This window comes from Amborella trichopoda, chromosome 9 (assembly GCF_054954075.1).
Source record: "Amborella trichopoda isolate Santa Cruz 75 chromosome 9, AtrichopodaSantaCruz75HAP2 v2.0, whole genome shotgun sequence".
NCBI classification, from domain to species: Eukaryota; Viridiplantae; Streptophyta; class Magnoliopsida; order Amborellales; family Amborellaceae; genus Amborella; species Amborella trichopoda.
The window spans coordinates 36692175-36707330 of record NC_142344.1 but is presented as its reverse complement, the minus strand read 5'-3'; the positions used below and the strand labels follow the sequence as shown (position 1 = coordinate 36707330).

Here is a 15156-nt window from a genome sequence, read left to right as displayed (position 1 = left end):
TCTCAAGTCCAAAGTGTAGAACGGTTTGAAATTGCGAATATCAGATTGTTCCCAAAACTCAAGTTTAAGCGGTCAAAAATTCCGAATATCAAATCAGTTTCTATACAATTTCAGGCGGCTTGAGAGAAACGCTTTCAAATAGCCAAATACTAAAGTTCAAAGTGGTTTGAAGTTGCAAACTTCAAGCTGCATCAAATTTAAAAATTTCAAAAACCTTCATTTGGTTTGAAGTTGGTGTAGATGCTGATGGTGACATCTTCCAAGAAGCATTCATAATTGTTAGACCAATGACTTGATCGGGCTTGATTGCCTATTGTATTAGACCGCCATAAAGGGTTACGACATGCATTCGCACAAGTGTTTCACAATATTAGGGGTATCATATGCGCCATCTGACTTAAAATTTCAAGAGGTGTTGGAAGATAAAAATTTCAAGAGGTGTTGGAAGATATCACCATTCACACGGATATTCTAGGACACTGCATGTGCTTTGACCACTGAAGATTTCGAGGTGGTGATGCTAGAAATGCCGTAGGTTGACGCGGATGCATACCAATGGATTATGCAAAATCCATGGAACATTGGGCAACAACTATTTCCCAAGGGCAAGATACAATCATTTTACCTCCAACATCACCGAGTGTTTCAAAAAATGGATACTCAGTGCGGGGGACAAGCCCATATTGTGCTATTTGAATGCATCAGAATAATTTATGAAAAGATTTTCAGAGAAAATACAAAAAGCGAATACCTGGAGCAGTGTACTAGGACAAGATCCATGATGACAAGAAATATGCTGTTGATGTCGAGAATTTCACATGCACCTGAATAATAGAATAGTGGATTGTCATGTAGTCACACAGTTGCAGCTATAAGCCACAGTTGTGTCTAAGTCACATATATTTGCCGACCTTAATTTGCTTTCGATTACTTCGATAGCTCATATGTGGCCAGCTTTAAGCTTGTTCCAAATGATGTATTGTTGACTGGAGCGTTCAACAAGGCAGTGCTACCTCCACAGCCAGGGCAAAGCGTCAGTTGACCTAAAAAGCAATGCACGTGAACAAAGATCGAAGACAATAGGGCTTTCTACTATAAGATACAATAGAAGGGCATGTAAAGTACTAATTGATGTTAGGAGACCAGAGTCATCTGCCCAAGATAGTGCGCCCAGGCCATCAATCCAAAGCAGTTCTTAACATGGAATCTGTGTTTGTTCTGATCCTTTTTCCTAAGAAAAAAAATAGTCATGTTGTACTCAATCTGATACACTTATGTGTAGCTTGAAATTAAACGAAAATAATTTTTTTCATGTTGAAAAGATTTATTTAAAAAGTTTTGCAAACTGCTTTTTTTTTTCTTTTCTTTTTTTATAGAAGGATGTCGTCAGAGAGTGCGACCTTTGAACTGCATTATGTAAAAGACAACAGCGCTTCGAAGTCACAACTTCGAACCACTTCTTGAATGAATTTCAAAACGGTCCAAAAGTGCAACTTTTGAACGCCTATTGGTTTTTAAACAGAAAGTGTTCAATTATAGAGTTCTCGAATTGTTTTGAAAAAACAGAATGCTGCTTCAAAGTGCAACCTTCGAACTGCATTCTCTGAAAAATAAAAACAGCTTGCAAGTATTCCGCTTTGAGCAACCATTTGTTTGAATTTCAAAGCAGACTGAAGGTACAACCTGCAAACCGCCATTTATTTTATCAAATAGAGAGTGGTTCAATGATAGAGGCATAACAAATAGGCCTTCGTGTAGCGGTGGAGGTCCTCTACAGTATGGTTCCATGGTAATCGATCAAATCTCTCCTTCAGACATCTGCAATTAAGTGAAAAGTTTGTCTCCTCTCGACCTCCCAACCTTTGGCCGGTGTTAAGTATGATGGGCTGGCAAATGTCCAATTGTGACAGGCTCTCTCGTCACATTTAGCCGTAGAATCATCCAAATGTCGTACAATGTGGGTGTCATCTTGCCAATGCTCATGGGAAGGCAGCAGTTTTGTCTTGGTGTGCTTTTTATGAAGGTGATAATCAATGAGTGATAGATCTTGCCTAGTCAAAGATCCACCAAAGATCCCAAACCCACTCGGTTAACCAAGGTGCTGTGTCTCTATAGTCAATGGCCATTTATCCGGCTGTGCGAATGCCTCATCGACATATATATGGGCCCCCTCCTGAAAGTCATCATAGAATTTTCATACCCAACATAAGAGAAAACAATAAAACAAAGAAAATTTTAATCAATTGTAAATTATCCATGTGCAATATGAAACAACATTAGCTTCAAATATGTATTTACCACTCCCTCCCAGACATCTTTTGCGAAGTGGCCCTCTTGTATGTATAGGAAAGTGTTGTCCTCTTCTCCTCCTGGCTGCTGCACTTGGTTCGCCAGAATATCTAGAAGCAAATCCCTAGAATATGAGAACAAAAGGAAGAGAACAGAAAGCATTAAACAATAACAGGTGCAACAAATCCATCTTATTAATTTAATAGAGAATAAGTATGTTGATCAAGGCAAAATATTCTACAACAGTCAAAATCATGGAAACAATGTCATATAGAAAGTAAATAACAGCTCAAACAAAGTGAATCTAGTTAACAAAGACGAAGAGAGAATATAAAAAGGTGAATCTAGCGCAGGTAAACTCCACTCTTGGGCTACTCAATATTATTGATATTAATTTGTTCCTTGTTACAGCTATAAAGCTGGAAAACAAAGTAACATATGCCATTTTCTGTTGTGACATAATGCTCAGAGCAACCTTGAACATTTGAAATAGAGAATTTGTGTAAGTATAAAAACTGAGCATTCAGATAACCAGAGCCATTATTAGGTGATGGGTTTATTTAGCTTAATGGTGGTGTTCATATAAATCATGTTTGTAGCTACTGACTATGTTCCTTTCCGCTCCTTTAACAGATATACTTCTACAATTTTAAATTAAAATCCCAAACTTTAAGGAAATTAAATACTAAGAATAACACAGTTAACCCATACAAGCAATGCCCAACTTGGAGAACTATACCAGAAAGTGCCATATTTATTAATAAAAAATAGTGACGAGAGCCATACATTTGGAATCCAAGACAATTTCAAGCCAACATGGTTAGTCACAGTGCCAAATTACAATGAGCATACAAATAAGAGCAAATGCAAGTGCCTCTAATTCAACCATTGTGACATATAGAATTTGTGTATTTTCATGACGGAAATGGAAGGGATGGGTTAGGGGTCGTGTTGCTGCCAAGTCTACATTGGATGGTGTTCGATAAGCATTTGAGGGGGAGCTAAATGTTTCTATAGAATACATTTAAGATTTGTGAGGAATTAAAAAAAAAAATTTCTAAGAAAGAGATATCAGGAACAGAACCCAAAGGGTCTTCAAAGGAAACCTAGTGAATCCAAGTACTTGTTGGTGGCGACCTATTAAACCTAGTGAATCCAAGTACTTGTTGGTGGCGACCTATTAAACCTACTGAATACAAGTACTTGTTAGTTTCGGCATGATTGGAATTGAATTCGAAACATAGATCACCTTATCTGAGATATCTTTAGGCATATTTTTAACCTCTCATTTAAGAAATGATACATTCGGAAAACCTATGTCCCCAAGAATGGATATACATAAAGAAATAGGGAAAATTATGGAACAGATAGAAAAAAAATAAACTTAAAAATATAAAAATATGTGACAACAAGTCAAGCAACAGCCAAATAATACCAAGGAATGAGTTTTCATCATGAAGCTCAGTATGCTTCAAAAAAAAAGAAGTAAAATTCATCGATCAAGCTTGATGAGGCCTTAAAGCTCAACAGAATAAGCTCAATCAAAACCAATAAACCATTAATCTCAATGAAGCTCGATGAAGATGAAAAAAATTACGCTCTGTGTTGAAATAAACAATGAACATCAACCCATTACTACGAAAAAATCAACCGTCATTTGCATTTTTGGTGAGGCTTCAAAAATTGCTTTCCCACTAATGGCAAATACATGAAAGCTTGTTGAAGAATCGGAGGGGGCCTGTGGCTGCTGAAAAATGCTTTTGGCAATGAATCCTAGTGAAGCTTCCACAAAATGTTTTTGAAACTTAGAAAGAAAGAGAGAGAGAGAGAGAGAGAGAGAGAGAGAGAGAGAGAGAGAGAGAGAGAGAGAGAGGGAGGAATGAGGAATTTGGTGAGAGACAAATAACAGGAGGAGAGAAGGGTTTGGGGAGAGAGAGGTTGCATGAAGAATGAGAGAGAGAGAGAGAGGGGTTGGGAGATAATGGAAGGGAGACATTGACAGGTGCAAAAAAATGGGCGGCTCGAAAACCCTAAATATGGGTTAAAAGAGAAGGAAATTTTTTCGATGTTACCAACATCGAACTGGCCTTTGTACTTAAAAACAAGTGGTTTGAAAGTAAGGCTTTTGAGCCAAAATTTCATTTCAAAATGCAGTTCGAAGGTCTCAACCTCGAACATCATTCAAAGCACAAAAATAGACACAAGTATGGGCAGTTGAAGATTTGCTACATTAAACCAAACCCAAAACATTAATTTTTTTAAAAAAAAATAGAAAAAAAAAAAGGTGTGGGAGGATTTGATATTGTCAGCTTCCGATGGCCCCAAGAACAAAAGAAAAGTAGATTGAAAATGGAAATATCAAACTGTTTATAAGGTTCTAAATTGAGCTTTCGAAGTGCCCTACAATGAGGACTAATAGGCATTCTGAGGACTAAGTGCCCTCTGGGCCCAAACGGGTGTTCTGAAACATTGGATTGTCCATGTGCTTTGAACTTTCTACTTTCAAATTGGAGGCAATTTTGGAATAAAAACAATATATCACCTTAGTGTCAATTTTAGGAAAAGTTTGGACCTTTCTTTAATTTTAAAGAAACTGGTCCATACGTTAATTGCCATAAAGAAAGATCTTCTTTGGGGTTTCACATGGCAGTCGAGCACGGATCTTGAGAAAGCTGGGTTTCAGTGAAGGGTTCCTTGCCGGTGCGGTATTTGGGGCTTCCTTTGTTTCATGGTCATATCCAGCATAGTTATTGTCAAAGCCTGGTTGGAAAGGTGATCGATAGGATAGGTACATGGCAAGCTTTCTATTTATCTTATGCAGAACGTCTCAGCTGCTTAAGTTAGTCCTCAGTTCTTCGGCTATTTTTTGGATACTATCTTTTATACTGCCAAAACAAACCTCTAACATGATAGAGAGGCTTTAGAGGAACTTTCTATGGGCAGGAGTTGCAGAAAATAAGGGGGTTCATCTCGTTAAGTGGAGGACAGTTTGCCTCCCTCAGAAGGAGGGAGGCCTGGGGGTGAGGGAAATGATAGACTTCAATATTGCAGTTATGATGAAGCTGGCAAGGAGGATTTTAACAAATCCATCTTCTTTAGTTGCCCGATTCTTCAAACACAGGTATTTCAGATTGTGTTCCATTTGGGATTTTGTAGCTAAGAGGGGTTGTTCTCATGCTTGGAAGGGCATTCATATCGCTTTATCACAACTAAGGGATAATGTCTAGTGGTGTATTGAGAATGGGCAGACAATGGACTTCTTGATGGATCCTTGGCTATCAGTGGTCAATCCGGGACTCTTTAGATTTAAATGGATAGATGGATTTGAGGGAACCTGAAGGGCGGAAGGTTTCGGAGTGTATTGATGGTAACCCACAATCATGGACATTGCCTTAACATCCTTCAACTTTATTGCATACTATATGGGGTGATGTGGAGCGATATACTCTTCCCTTGTTGTCTAAGGATGATTCATACTCATTTTGCCAATGGAACTTTCTCAATCAAATCAGCATGGAACTTCATTCGATATAAAAGCTCATCTCAGCCCTTATTTCGTGCTCTTTGGTCTTCAAAATGTCACCCTCGGGTTAAGTGGTTTTCATGGTTAGCTATGCATAAGCGGTTACCGAATTCATCCATATTTTAACAGCGAGGTATACACATGGCTACTATTTGCCCTTTTTGTAGAAACAATGAGGACAATCTATGTCACCTTTTGTTTCACTGTCCTTTTTCGCTAGTTGTTTGGCGATCTTTAGCTTGGCGATGTGGCAAGAGATTTGTGCTTGGTACTGCGGTCCTGGATATTCTTTGTTGGTGGTTAGCCTTCAAATTCAAATCACAGGGGTTACTTGACATTTGGGTGGCTTTTTTTTTTGACAACAATCTTGTATTTGTGGGAGGAGTGGAACAAACGACTCTTTAGATCTAACGCCCTAAGGAGGGAGCAGGTTGTAATACATATTACTACACATGTCAAGGCTCTAGCAGAAGTTAAAAAATGGGTATTCCATTTGTCAAAAAAGGCGGTTATTGAAAACTTAAAAATCAACTGGCACTAGCAGAAGTCAAAATCCTCAGTCCCAATTGCATGGTCATTTCCTAAGGTTCAGTGTTATAAGATGAATATTGATGGTGCGTCCTTGCATAATCCTGGTTTCGCAGGAGGGGGTGGGGTCATAAGAGATAACAATGGTGGATTTGTGGCAGTGTTCGCTAAACACTTTGGAGTTGCGTCTAATAATTATGCAGAATTTCAGGCTCTTAAGGAAGGTATTCTCTTAGTTATCTAGATGGGTTGCTTCTCGATATAGATAGAAAGTGATTCATCTTTGCTAGTAGATACTATTCAGGATCGTTGCAGTGCCCCATGGAAATTACGAACGATAATTGACAATTGTCGTTCAAGGCTCTCGACACATATGTGGACTATTACTCAGGTTTTTGGCGAGGCGAATATGGTAGCTGATGCTTTAGCTAAGAAAGCATCGGCTTCTGCAGGTGCAACAATTTGGCGTTGTCATCCGCCAGACTTTCTTTCTCTTCTATTATTACATGATTTGGCGCAACTGCCTTATTATAGGGTTGTGAAATAATGTGTTCTTCTTTTTCCTATTAATGAAAAAATTCGGGTAGGGGGGCCTTCTCCCCCCTGACTTACCTAAGAAAAAGATCATTACCTAGTGAGACTCACCCAAATCTCTAGATGTTTTGTCTAGCGCTGTAACCCAAAGTGATTTGGATGAGTCCAAGCCTGACTCACCAATTTTCTCATCACTGCTCATGCCAAGATAACAACTACAAAGCAAGCCAACTCATCGTATATAATTCCCTGCGGCAAGAGGATCCCATTCATATCCAAATTTAGCAATTTAGCTCAAACCTTAGAAGGGACAAACCAAGTGAAATTCTTTGTACTTGCAGCGTCAAGAGTCTATGAATGTATGCAAGGGACAATCCCTATTGCTGCAAAGTAAACTTTCATTCTATTGCTTGGCTGGATCACTCACAAAACAGAAATCTCTCAATTCACTGTTCATTGCACATTGGGAATAACTCCATAAGACAATATTTCTTTCCTACCAGCACACCCAAATTGAGACGCCAAAAAGCAAAAGCTAGAAGTTCTTAAACTCTTTAGATTTCCATCTCTCCTCTCTCCAAATTGAAATATTCGAGATGTGCAATCGAAGTCCATAGTCTAACACCACATAAACTTTTTTGGTGTTCCATGTGAACTTGCTACACAACCATTATAAACTAAGTGCAAGAATTCTACTCCAGCGCTTTAGAAAATATACATCTTAGGGCCAAGTTGCCCTTTACTAAAGCAAATTCTGTGTGGGAGGCTTGTTATGCAAAGCCAACCATGTAAACCATCTCACTACTGGACATCTTTGGATTTGCTATCAAAAACTGAGGGCAACCGAACTCTGAACATTGGATCTCATAATATCACAAGGAGATTTGATTGAAGGTCAGTCTTTGAAGAGTAACTCCAAGCAAGACAGATGTTCTACAAGCAAAGCCAGAAAGAATATATGAGACAATATGAAGGAATGTTTACCCGAAGAAGATGCCATCATTGGGATTACCGGAAAGAAATTTGAGACCATGGGGCTCGTAACCCATCTCTATATCTCTGTGCAATTGGCCACAAAAAAAGCTTGTAAAAGAGAGGCTCTAGGCAATCATGGTGAGCCCTAAAGCTTCACATTACACTCCTTTCCAATTACCCATAGAACATCAACCTCTTAAGAATTTCAGTATCCTTGTTCCATGCCAGGCAAATGAGCATATAGACCTGTATTTTGCTGCGTGAATGGTAATTTAATTAATTGTGAACAAGGAGATCAGGAGACAAACAAATGTCATATCTTTTTTATTTGGAAGGCATCACCCTCGCATGCTCTTTTTTTCTGAAGGACATTCCTCTCCCTCAAGTCTCCTACATTTCTAACCATTGCAACCTCTCTCCTGGTCCAGAACTATACTACTCTCCCTCTGTTATTTAAGATTGCTATTAAATTTCCTGTGATCCAAAACCAGTGACATTCTCCATGTTCCACTGAGTTGTTTGTGATGGGGCCCTTGTTCTCATTGCAACTCCAAAGGTGGGTGTGCAACAAATGAGGCTGCGACCTGGACTTTTAGCCAACCCTCTCTCCTTCAGTTTCTTCCTCAACCTCTCAGCCTCCTCAAACATCCCTGCACTCGCATATACATTGCATAGAACCACAACATGCCCACAAACATCATCATCATCATCCACACGTAACTCTAACAATTGTTCACCCACAAATTGGGCCAGCCCTACCTCTCCACTTAGCCTACAACCACCAAGCAATGCACCCCATGCACTCAAACTAGGCTCACCTGATATCCCATACATAATCTCTCTTGCTTCACCTAACTGACCTGCTCGTGCCAACATATCCACAATGCACGCACAGTGCTCTGAATTTGGCTCAAGCACCTGAATCATTCGGCCAAAAATCATGAGACCCTCTTTCACCAAGCCTGAATGACTACAAGCTGCTAGCACACTGAGGTATGTGATTATGTCAGGTTTGGCGTTCATGTCATGTAGCATTGCCTTGAACATGGTGATGGCGGCTTCTCCATGACCGTTAATTCCAAGTCCTGAGATGATGGTGTTCAATGACACTGTGTCTATACCACTTATCTCATCAAACACTATATTCGCATGCCTTGCATCTCCGCATTTTGCATAGGTTGCTATGAGAGCATTATGCACAGAGTGGTCAAGCAAGAAGGCGCCCCTGATGCAGAAGCCATGGAGTTGTTTGCAAAGCTCTAGGCTCGCGAGATCTGAACATGCAGCAAGCACGTTAGCGAGTGTTACAGAGTCCAAATCCACATCTTTGGTTTGTACCATTTGATGCAAAACCCACAAGGCTTCGGCTGCTTGGCCATTATGCACATATCCAGAAATCATCGCAGTCCATGAAACCAGGCTCTTTTCTTGCATAATATTGAATACCATTTTCGCAGAGTCCATATCCCGGCACTTAGAGTAGGCTGCAATTAGTGAATTCCCTAGAGGGATATAGAAACCAAATCCATGCGTATTTACCTGACTGTGGATAAGCTTCACACAATTTAAATTACCTAAGATTCCACAAGCTGCAAGCAAATTGACCATGGAAACAACATCAGGTGCAATTCCTGAGGCCTTAGCTTTAGGAAAGAGATACAAGGCTTCGAGGGCATGGCCAGCCAGTACATACGCACCCATCATCGTGGTCCATGTCACCAAATCTCTAATAGCCATCCTCTCAAAGATTAAACAAGCGGTATCAATATCTCCAAAATTTGTATACATGTCTAACAGTGAATTGCTCACAGATACGTCTCTTTCTAGCCCAATCTGTACCACAAAGCCGTGCAAGCATCTACAAAGCCCAAAGGAATCAAGTTCATTAGACAAAGAAGCCATGATAAGCATGGTTACCGAATTGGGAACACATGTTCCTTGAGAAAAGAATCGCAGGGCGTCTCGGAAAAGCCTATTGTGCACAAGTCCAGAAAGCATTGCATTCCAAGTTACAAAACCAGGTTCAGACATAGCATGAAACACTCTACATGCGCCATCAATATCAAAGCACTTGGCATACATGTGAATCAGAGAAGTCCCCACGTAAGGATGAACTTCTTCGATGCCGCTCTTGAGAAGGACACCATGTACGCATCGCCCAAGCCAAATGTCACCCAAACCAGTGCAAGCCGAAAGAAGGCAAACACCCGTGAACGAATTGGGTGACACACCAGAGACTTGCATGAGAGAGAAGAGCCATAATGCATCAGAATAGCCGCCACTACGCACATAACGAGTGATCAAGACCGTCCACGAAACCACATTTCTTTTGAGGAATTTCAGCAAGCAGTTGGTGTTCATCCCCGCAATGACCGAGCCCAGATTGTGTGGCTGAGTTGAAAGCATGTATTTGAAGGCTGTGGAGCAGAGGAAGACGAGGGTTTGAGTACGGCAGCAATTGGCGTAGGTGCTTGAAGACCAAAGACAGCATTCTACGTAAATAAATCCGATGGAAGTTTTGGGGTCGTCAGATGAGACCTCATTAGACTGTATATTTGCAGAGGCACAATTAATAGTCCTCGATTCAAATTTGTGCAACTGTAAATTTGGAGGGGATTAAGAGCGTGTTTGTCATGTGAAAATTTCGGTGCCAGGTTCCTACTTTAGAAGGTAAGAACTGCATGGCACCAAGAAGTGGGCACTTAAAAAATGGATGGCACCAAGAAGTGGGCACTTCAAACATGGAAGTTTGACAACCAAGAACTGCATATCACCAAGAAGTACTAAAAAAAAAGAGAAGTGTGCACTTCCATCCTCATGATCAACAAGCAGTACTCAAAAAATGAGAAGTGTGCACTTCCATTCTTACAACTGATGAGCTCCTCAAAGAGTGAGAAGTGCGCTTCTCCTGGAAGCACGCCCTTTTTTTATTTTTTTATTTTATTGTAATTTTCAATTGAGCAAGATTTTTATAGAAGTTCTATCCTCCCCATTATCCAACCGTCCATTTTGAATGGAGGGTTGGGGTTAAGATTGCCCCAATCACAATGTCACGTCTACACTATTATATTTTTTATTTTTTTTTCTATAAATTATTTGATGCCAAAATTTGGACGTCCATTCCTCTATTAAACTTGCACTAGCAAAAAATAAAAAAAAATATTTTCAATAAAATAAAATTACCAAAATACCCCTAAAATTTTCAAGGGGTATTTTAATCATTATATTTTATCAAAAAATTATTTTTAATATTTTTAATAGGTGAGCCCCAATAAGAAGATGAAACGTACCAAATTTTATATTCATACAATTTGTATAAAAAAAAAACTAAAAATAAAATACTTTGAGAAATTGGATTTAGGATTACACGGTGAATGGCTCTCTTGATCAAAATTGGATGGCTGGATGGTAGGGGGAGGATAGAACTTCTATGCTATAGAGGAAGCATAGAAACCTTTCCCTTTTCAATTCCTATATAAATGGAAATTACAAGATGACACAAAATAGAATTATAATTTGTAGTTATTGTAAGGATACATTAAAGTCATTGAATGGTACCTCTATATCCTTACTTGGTATCATTTAGTGTTCTACTAGGTAATTTTTTCTTCCTTCTAAATTTTCATTAAATACAACTAAAAGCTTTCTCCGCTATCACGAGACAAAACATACAACGTTTTTATTGGGAGTACAATGAAAAAATAAGAAAGTACTAAACTAAACTATTACTTTAACACAGAATAAGAATTATAACCTAAGGTATAGGATTGTTGTTTAAAAAAAAGAACACAATGTAGAACACCCTAGACCACTATGAGATGATTGAATCTCAGACACAGGATAGTGAGGAGATTCCTCCACTAGAGGACAATAGTGGGAGAGTTACCATGGTCGCCAAGGATAGTGGGAGTGGGCTACCATTAACTCCTAAACATCATAGGAGTGCACATGGCTGAATCTCTTGGAGACATTTTAAGATTGAAGGGGAATGCTTGAGCTGTGTCTCCATCGATGATGATAAACTGGGTTCATATAAGGAAGCTCTCATATCACTAGATGCAAGCGAATAGATTGATGCAGTGGGTGAAAAATTAGTTTCATATAGAAGAATCGAGTCTTGGAGCTCATGGATCTTCCCTCAGATAAAAAGGGCATAAGAAACTAATGGGTTTTGGAAATTAAGAGAAAGAACGATAATAATATAGATAAGTACAAGTCCCATTCCATGGCGAAAGGGTTTCCCAAATTGACGGGATGCACTTCAAGGAGACATTTTCCCCAGTGGTGAGAATGGACTTAATTCACCCAATGCTTTCCATTGTGGCGCACTTGGATTTAGAGGTTTACCAAATGGATGTCAAAGATGACATTCCTTGATGAGAACTTGGAGGAAAAGATTTACATGGAACAGCCAAAGGACGTCCACATGCAATAACAGAAAGTATATAAGCTTGCCAAGTCTATTTATTATTTACATGTAAATCTATGCCGATCTCTGACTGAGACCAAATCAAATTCATGCAAAACGAGCTAAAAACTTGATAAGTCGATAGCGAAGTGGGGCCGCACAAATTATAGAGCAAAAAATGTCACCGATCTAGCAAACTTGATCTTTTTCTAGACCTACTGGCAGTGCCAGCTATAGATTCTACCTATTGGATCTTTAAAAAGTTATAAATTTTAATTCAACTAAGAAATAAAGAAATAACTAGAAAAATAAAAATAAAACAGAAAAATAAATAAAAATACACAAAGGAGAGGAAGATAACATACACGAGTAGGGGTGGCAATCGATTGGGATCCAACCCACTGGGTAAACCCGACATAGGTTTGGGTATGGGTCCAATATTTGGACCTAGTGGGTATGGTTTGGGTCCATCTCTATGGACCCAAAATATGCAGGGGTAGGGTACGAGTTCTAGTGGACCTGATCCGGACCCGAAAGATGTGGGGATAGACATAAACTAGAGAGAGAAATACATGGAGAAGAGTAGAGAGAGAGAAAGAGGGGGGTGGGTCTGGGTCCATCTCTATGGACCCAAAATATGCACGGGTCGGGTACGGGTTCTAGTGGATCTGACCCGGACCCAAAAGATGTGGGGATAGATATAAACTAGAGAGATAAATACATGGAGAAGAGTAGAGAGAGAGAGAAAGAGGGGGGTAGACATAAACTAGAGAGAGAAATTAATTCAACCATGTATTATACGTCATTTTTGACGCACCTCAGCCCCTCGATCAAATAAAGGAAGAAAGCCGACTTTAGCTCAGTCATCGTGGTGCACAAGACATAGTCGCGGGGAAACAGTAGCTGTAGATGGAAATGCCTCAAATAAAGGACGACCGAAGACGCCTACACGAAATTAAAAAAAAAGTCAAAGCCTTATCCCCACCACCATGTTTATAGGAGCTGGATGGGCATGCCAAACGACCACCGTCATCTTCCAAGAAAAATGAAGTGGGCGCGGGCTCAAATGGACCGACTCAGCAGCCCTAAGCTCGGACCATCATAAAGTAGGGAAGAGGCACGCCTTCCACCGTACGGCCTCATCGAACCAGTCGTCAGCCATGGAGATTTCTCGACCACTCCATGACGAGCTCGCAACTTCTTCCCCGCAACAGAAGAGTACCCAAAAGCCTCAGAAGCCGACGAAAAAAAAAAAAACTTCGACGATATTTCTGTCTCTGAAGAACAAGCGCGAAGGTAAGCCTCGCCCACAAAAAAGAAGAAAAAAAGACGCCTTGAAATCCATGGACGCCAGAATCTTCAAAAGGACATCTTGACCCTCGCAGAGAGAACTCGGCCGCGTAAAAACTAAAACACTTTCAGGAAGAAAGTTCAAGTCAAAACACGATAAGGAGCATTCAAAGCAAAAATAGAGAACAAAGGGCACGAAACCTAAGGTCACAAAATAAAACAAGAAGATTCCCGTTGCCGAAAATCCCTTTTCCGATGATTCACTGAAGTCCCAGAGTATGAAAAGCAAATTAAACCTGTTGTAAAGGACCTGTTCTAGGCTTGCAATCAACACAGAGTCGCCGCAGATCAGGAGAAGAAACCATCAAAGAGTTGATAAAAACTAACTAGATTCCTTCACTCACGAAGAAGGTTGCCGCAGTACGATCAAAAGGGATAAAAAAGATCGCAAGCAAACGAATGACAAGAATACAACAATAGATCAACCGATCTCATGCTTCAAGTACCTAGAAAAGAGCTCTCAAAGTTGACAATGGCGGCGGGCTCCTCAGGAAAGGACGAGTTTGTCATTTGTGCAGAAGAATCTTTATGGCATTTTGGTCATTGTATCCAATTTCGAGACATTGTTTTAAATATTTTTAATTGTATTTAGGCTTAATTTTCGAGTATCCACCCATGTTTAGTGAGAACTCTATATAAGTAAGCTTAAGTCAATTGTAAAAAAGGGGATTATAATTCAATAAAGAAGAGGCATTACGCTTGATTCTGTTTGTCTTTTCTCTTAACCCTAGCATCCCAAGGAGAGGAGAGAGAAAATTTTTGCAAGAGAGAGAAATAACCCCAATCATGCAGGTACGTACTTCTCTCCTCTTGAAGGTGTTTATCGTTTCCGAAACTTTCTCTTTTCCCTTCTAAAACACATAATTCCACACATGTGCAAAACTGCACGGACCCAAGCAAACCAAAAGGGTTCAAACCAGCATGCGCCCCATGTCTAATCCCTTCTCCTTGCTTAGATAGCCCGATGAGGTCAATGAAGTACCCCTCTCATTCATTCGATCAGCCAAAAAGGGACCAATCTTGAAGAAAAGAATCAAGACATCCATCGGAATTTAGACTTGAGAGAGGAGAAAAGGGTCGATAGCGTCTGAAGAGAGTCTCGGACTAAACCGCGCTGGTGAACAGCCGGAGGGCTTTCATAATTGATCTAAGAGGGCAAGCCGCCCGGATGTGTCCCACGAACCTGCAATGACGAGGTAAGCGAATCAATCTTCTCCCGTCGTAAAATCTCTCTCTTTGTTGGTAACCTATCCGCACTAAAGAAAGCAAGTGCACCCGCGTCACCCGAAGCGCCACACACGCGAGCCTTCGGCAATTGTTTGAGAGAGGATCTTCTCCCGGTCCCTTGCGCGAGGGAACCAGAGAAAATCAGGCCCTGATCAACTGACGACTCCACTGGGGACACGTCAGCCTATAGTTGGTTAGGACTGTTTTCAAACAAAAATCCTCTTCTCCTCTCTTTCTAAAATCTCGATGGATTCCCAATCTTCTTCTTTGCTCCAAATCGGGGACTTTCTCCTCCCCATATCATTGACTTATTCATGCACGA

At 40.1% G+C, this 15156-nt stretch overlaps 1 protein-coding gene across 1 annotated transcript; it reads right to left on the bottom strand.

The window, feature by feature from the left end:
• Nucleotides 1-683: 683 nt before the first annotated feature.
• LOC18425685 (pentatricopeptide repeat-containing protein DOT4, chloroplastic) lies at nucleotides 684-12701 on the bottom strand. The gene is made up of 6 exons (XM_088846501.1): nucleotides 12623-12701; nucleotides 7859-10266; nucleotides 2299-2413; nucleotides 1684-2173; nucleotides 1126-1231; nucleotides 684-1043 (listed from the first exon to the last, which is right to left on the bottom strand). The coding sequence occupies exon 2, from the start codon at nucleotides 10253-10255 to the stop codon at nucleotides 8315-8317; it is 1941 nt and encodes a 646-aa protein (XP_088702627.1). The 5' UTR covers nucleotides 10256-10266; nucleotides 12623-12701; the 3' UTR covers nucleotides 684-1043; nucleotides 1126-1231; nucleotides 1684-2173; nucleotides 2299-2413; nucleotides 7859-8314.
• Nucleotides 12702-15156: the final 2455 nt, after the last annotated feature.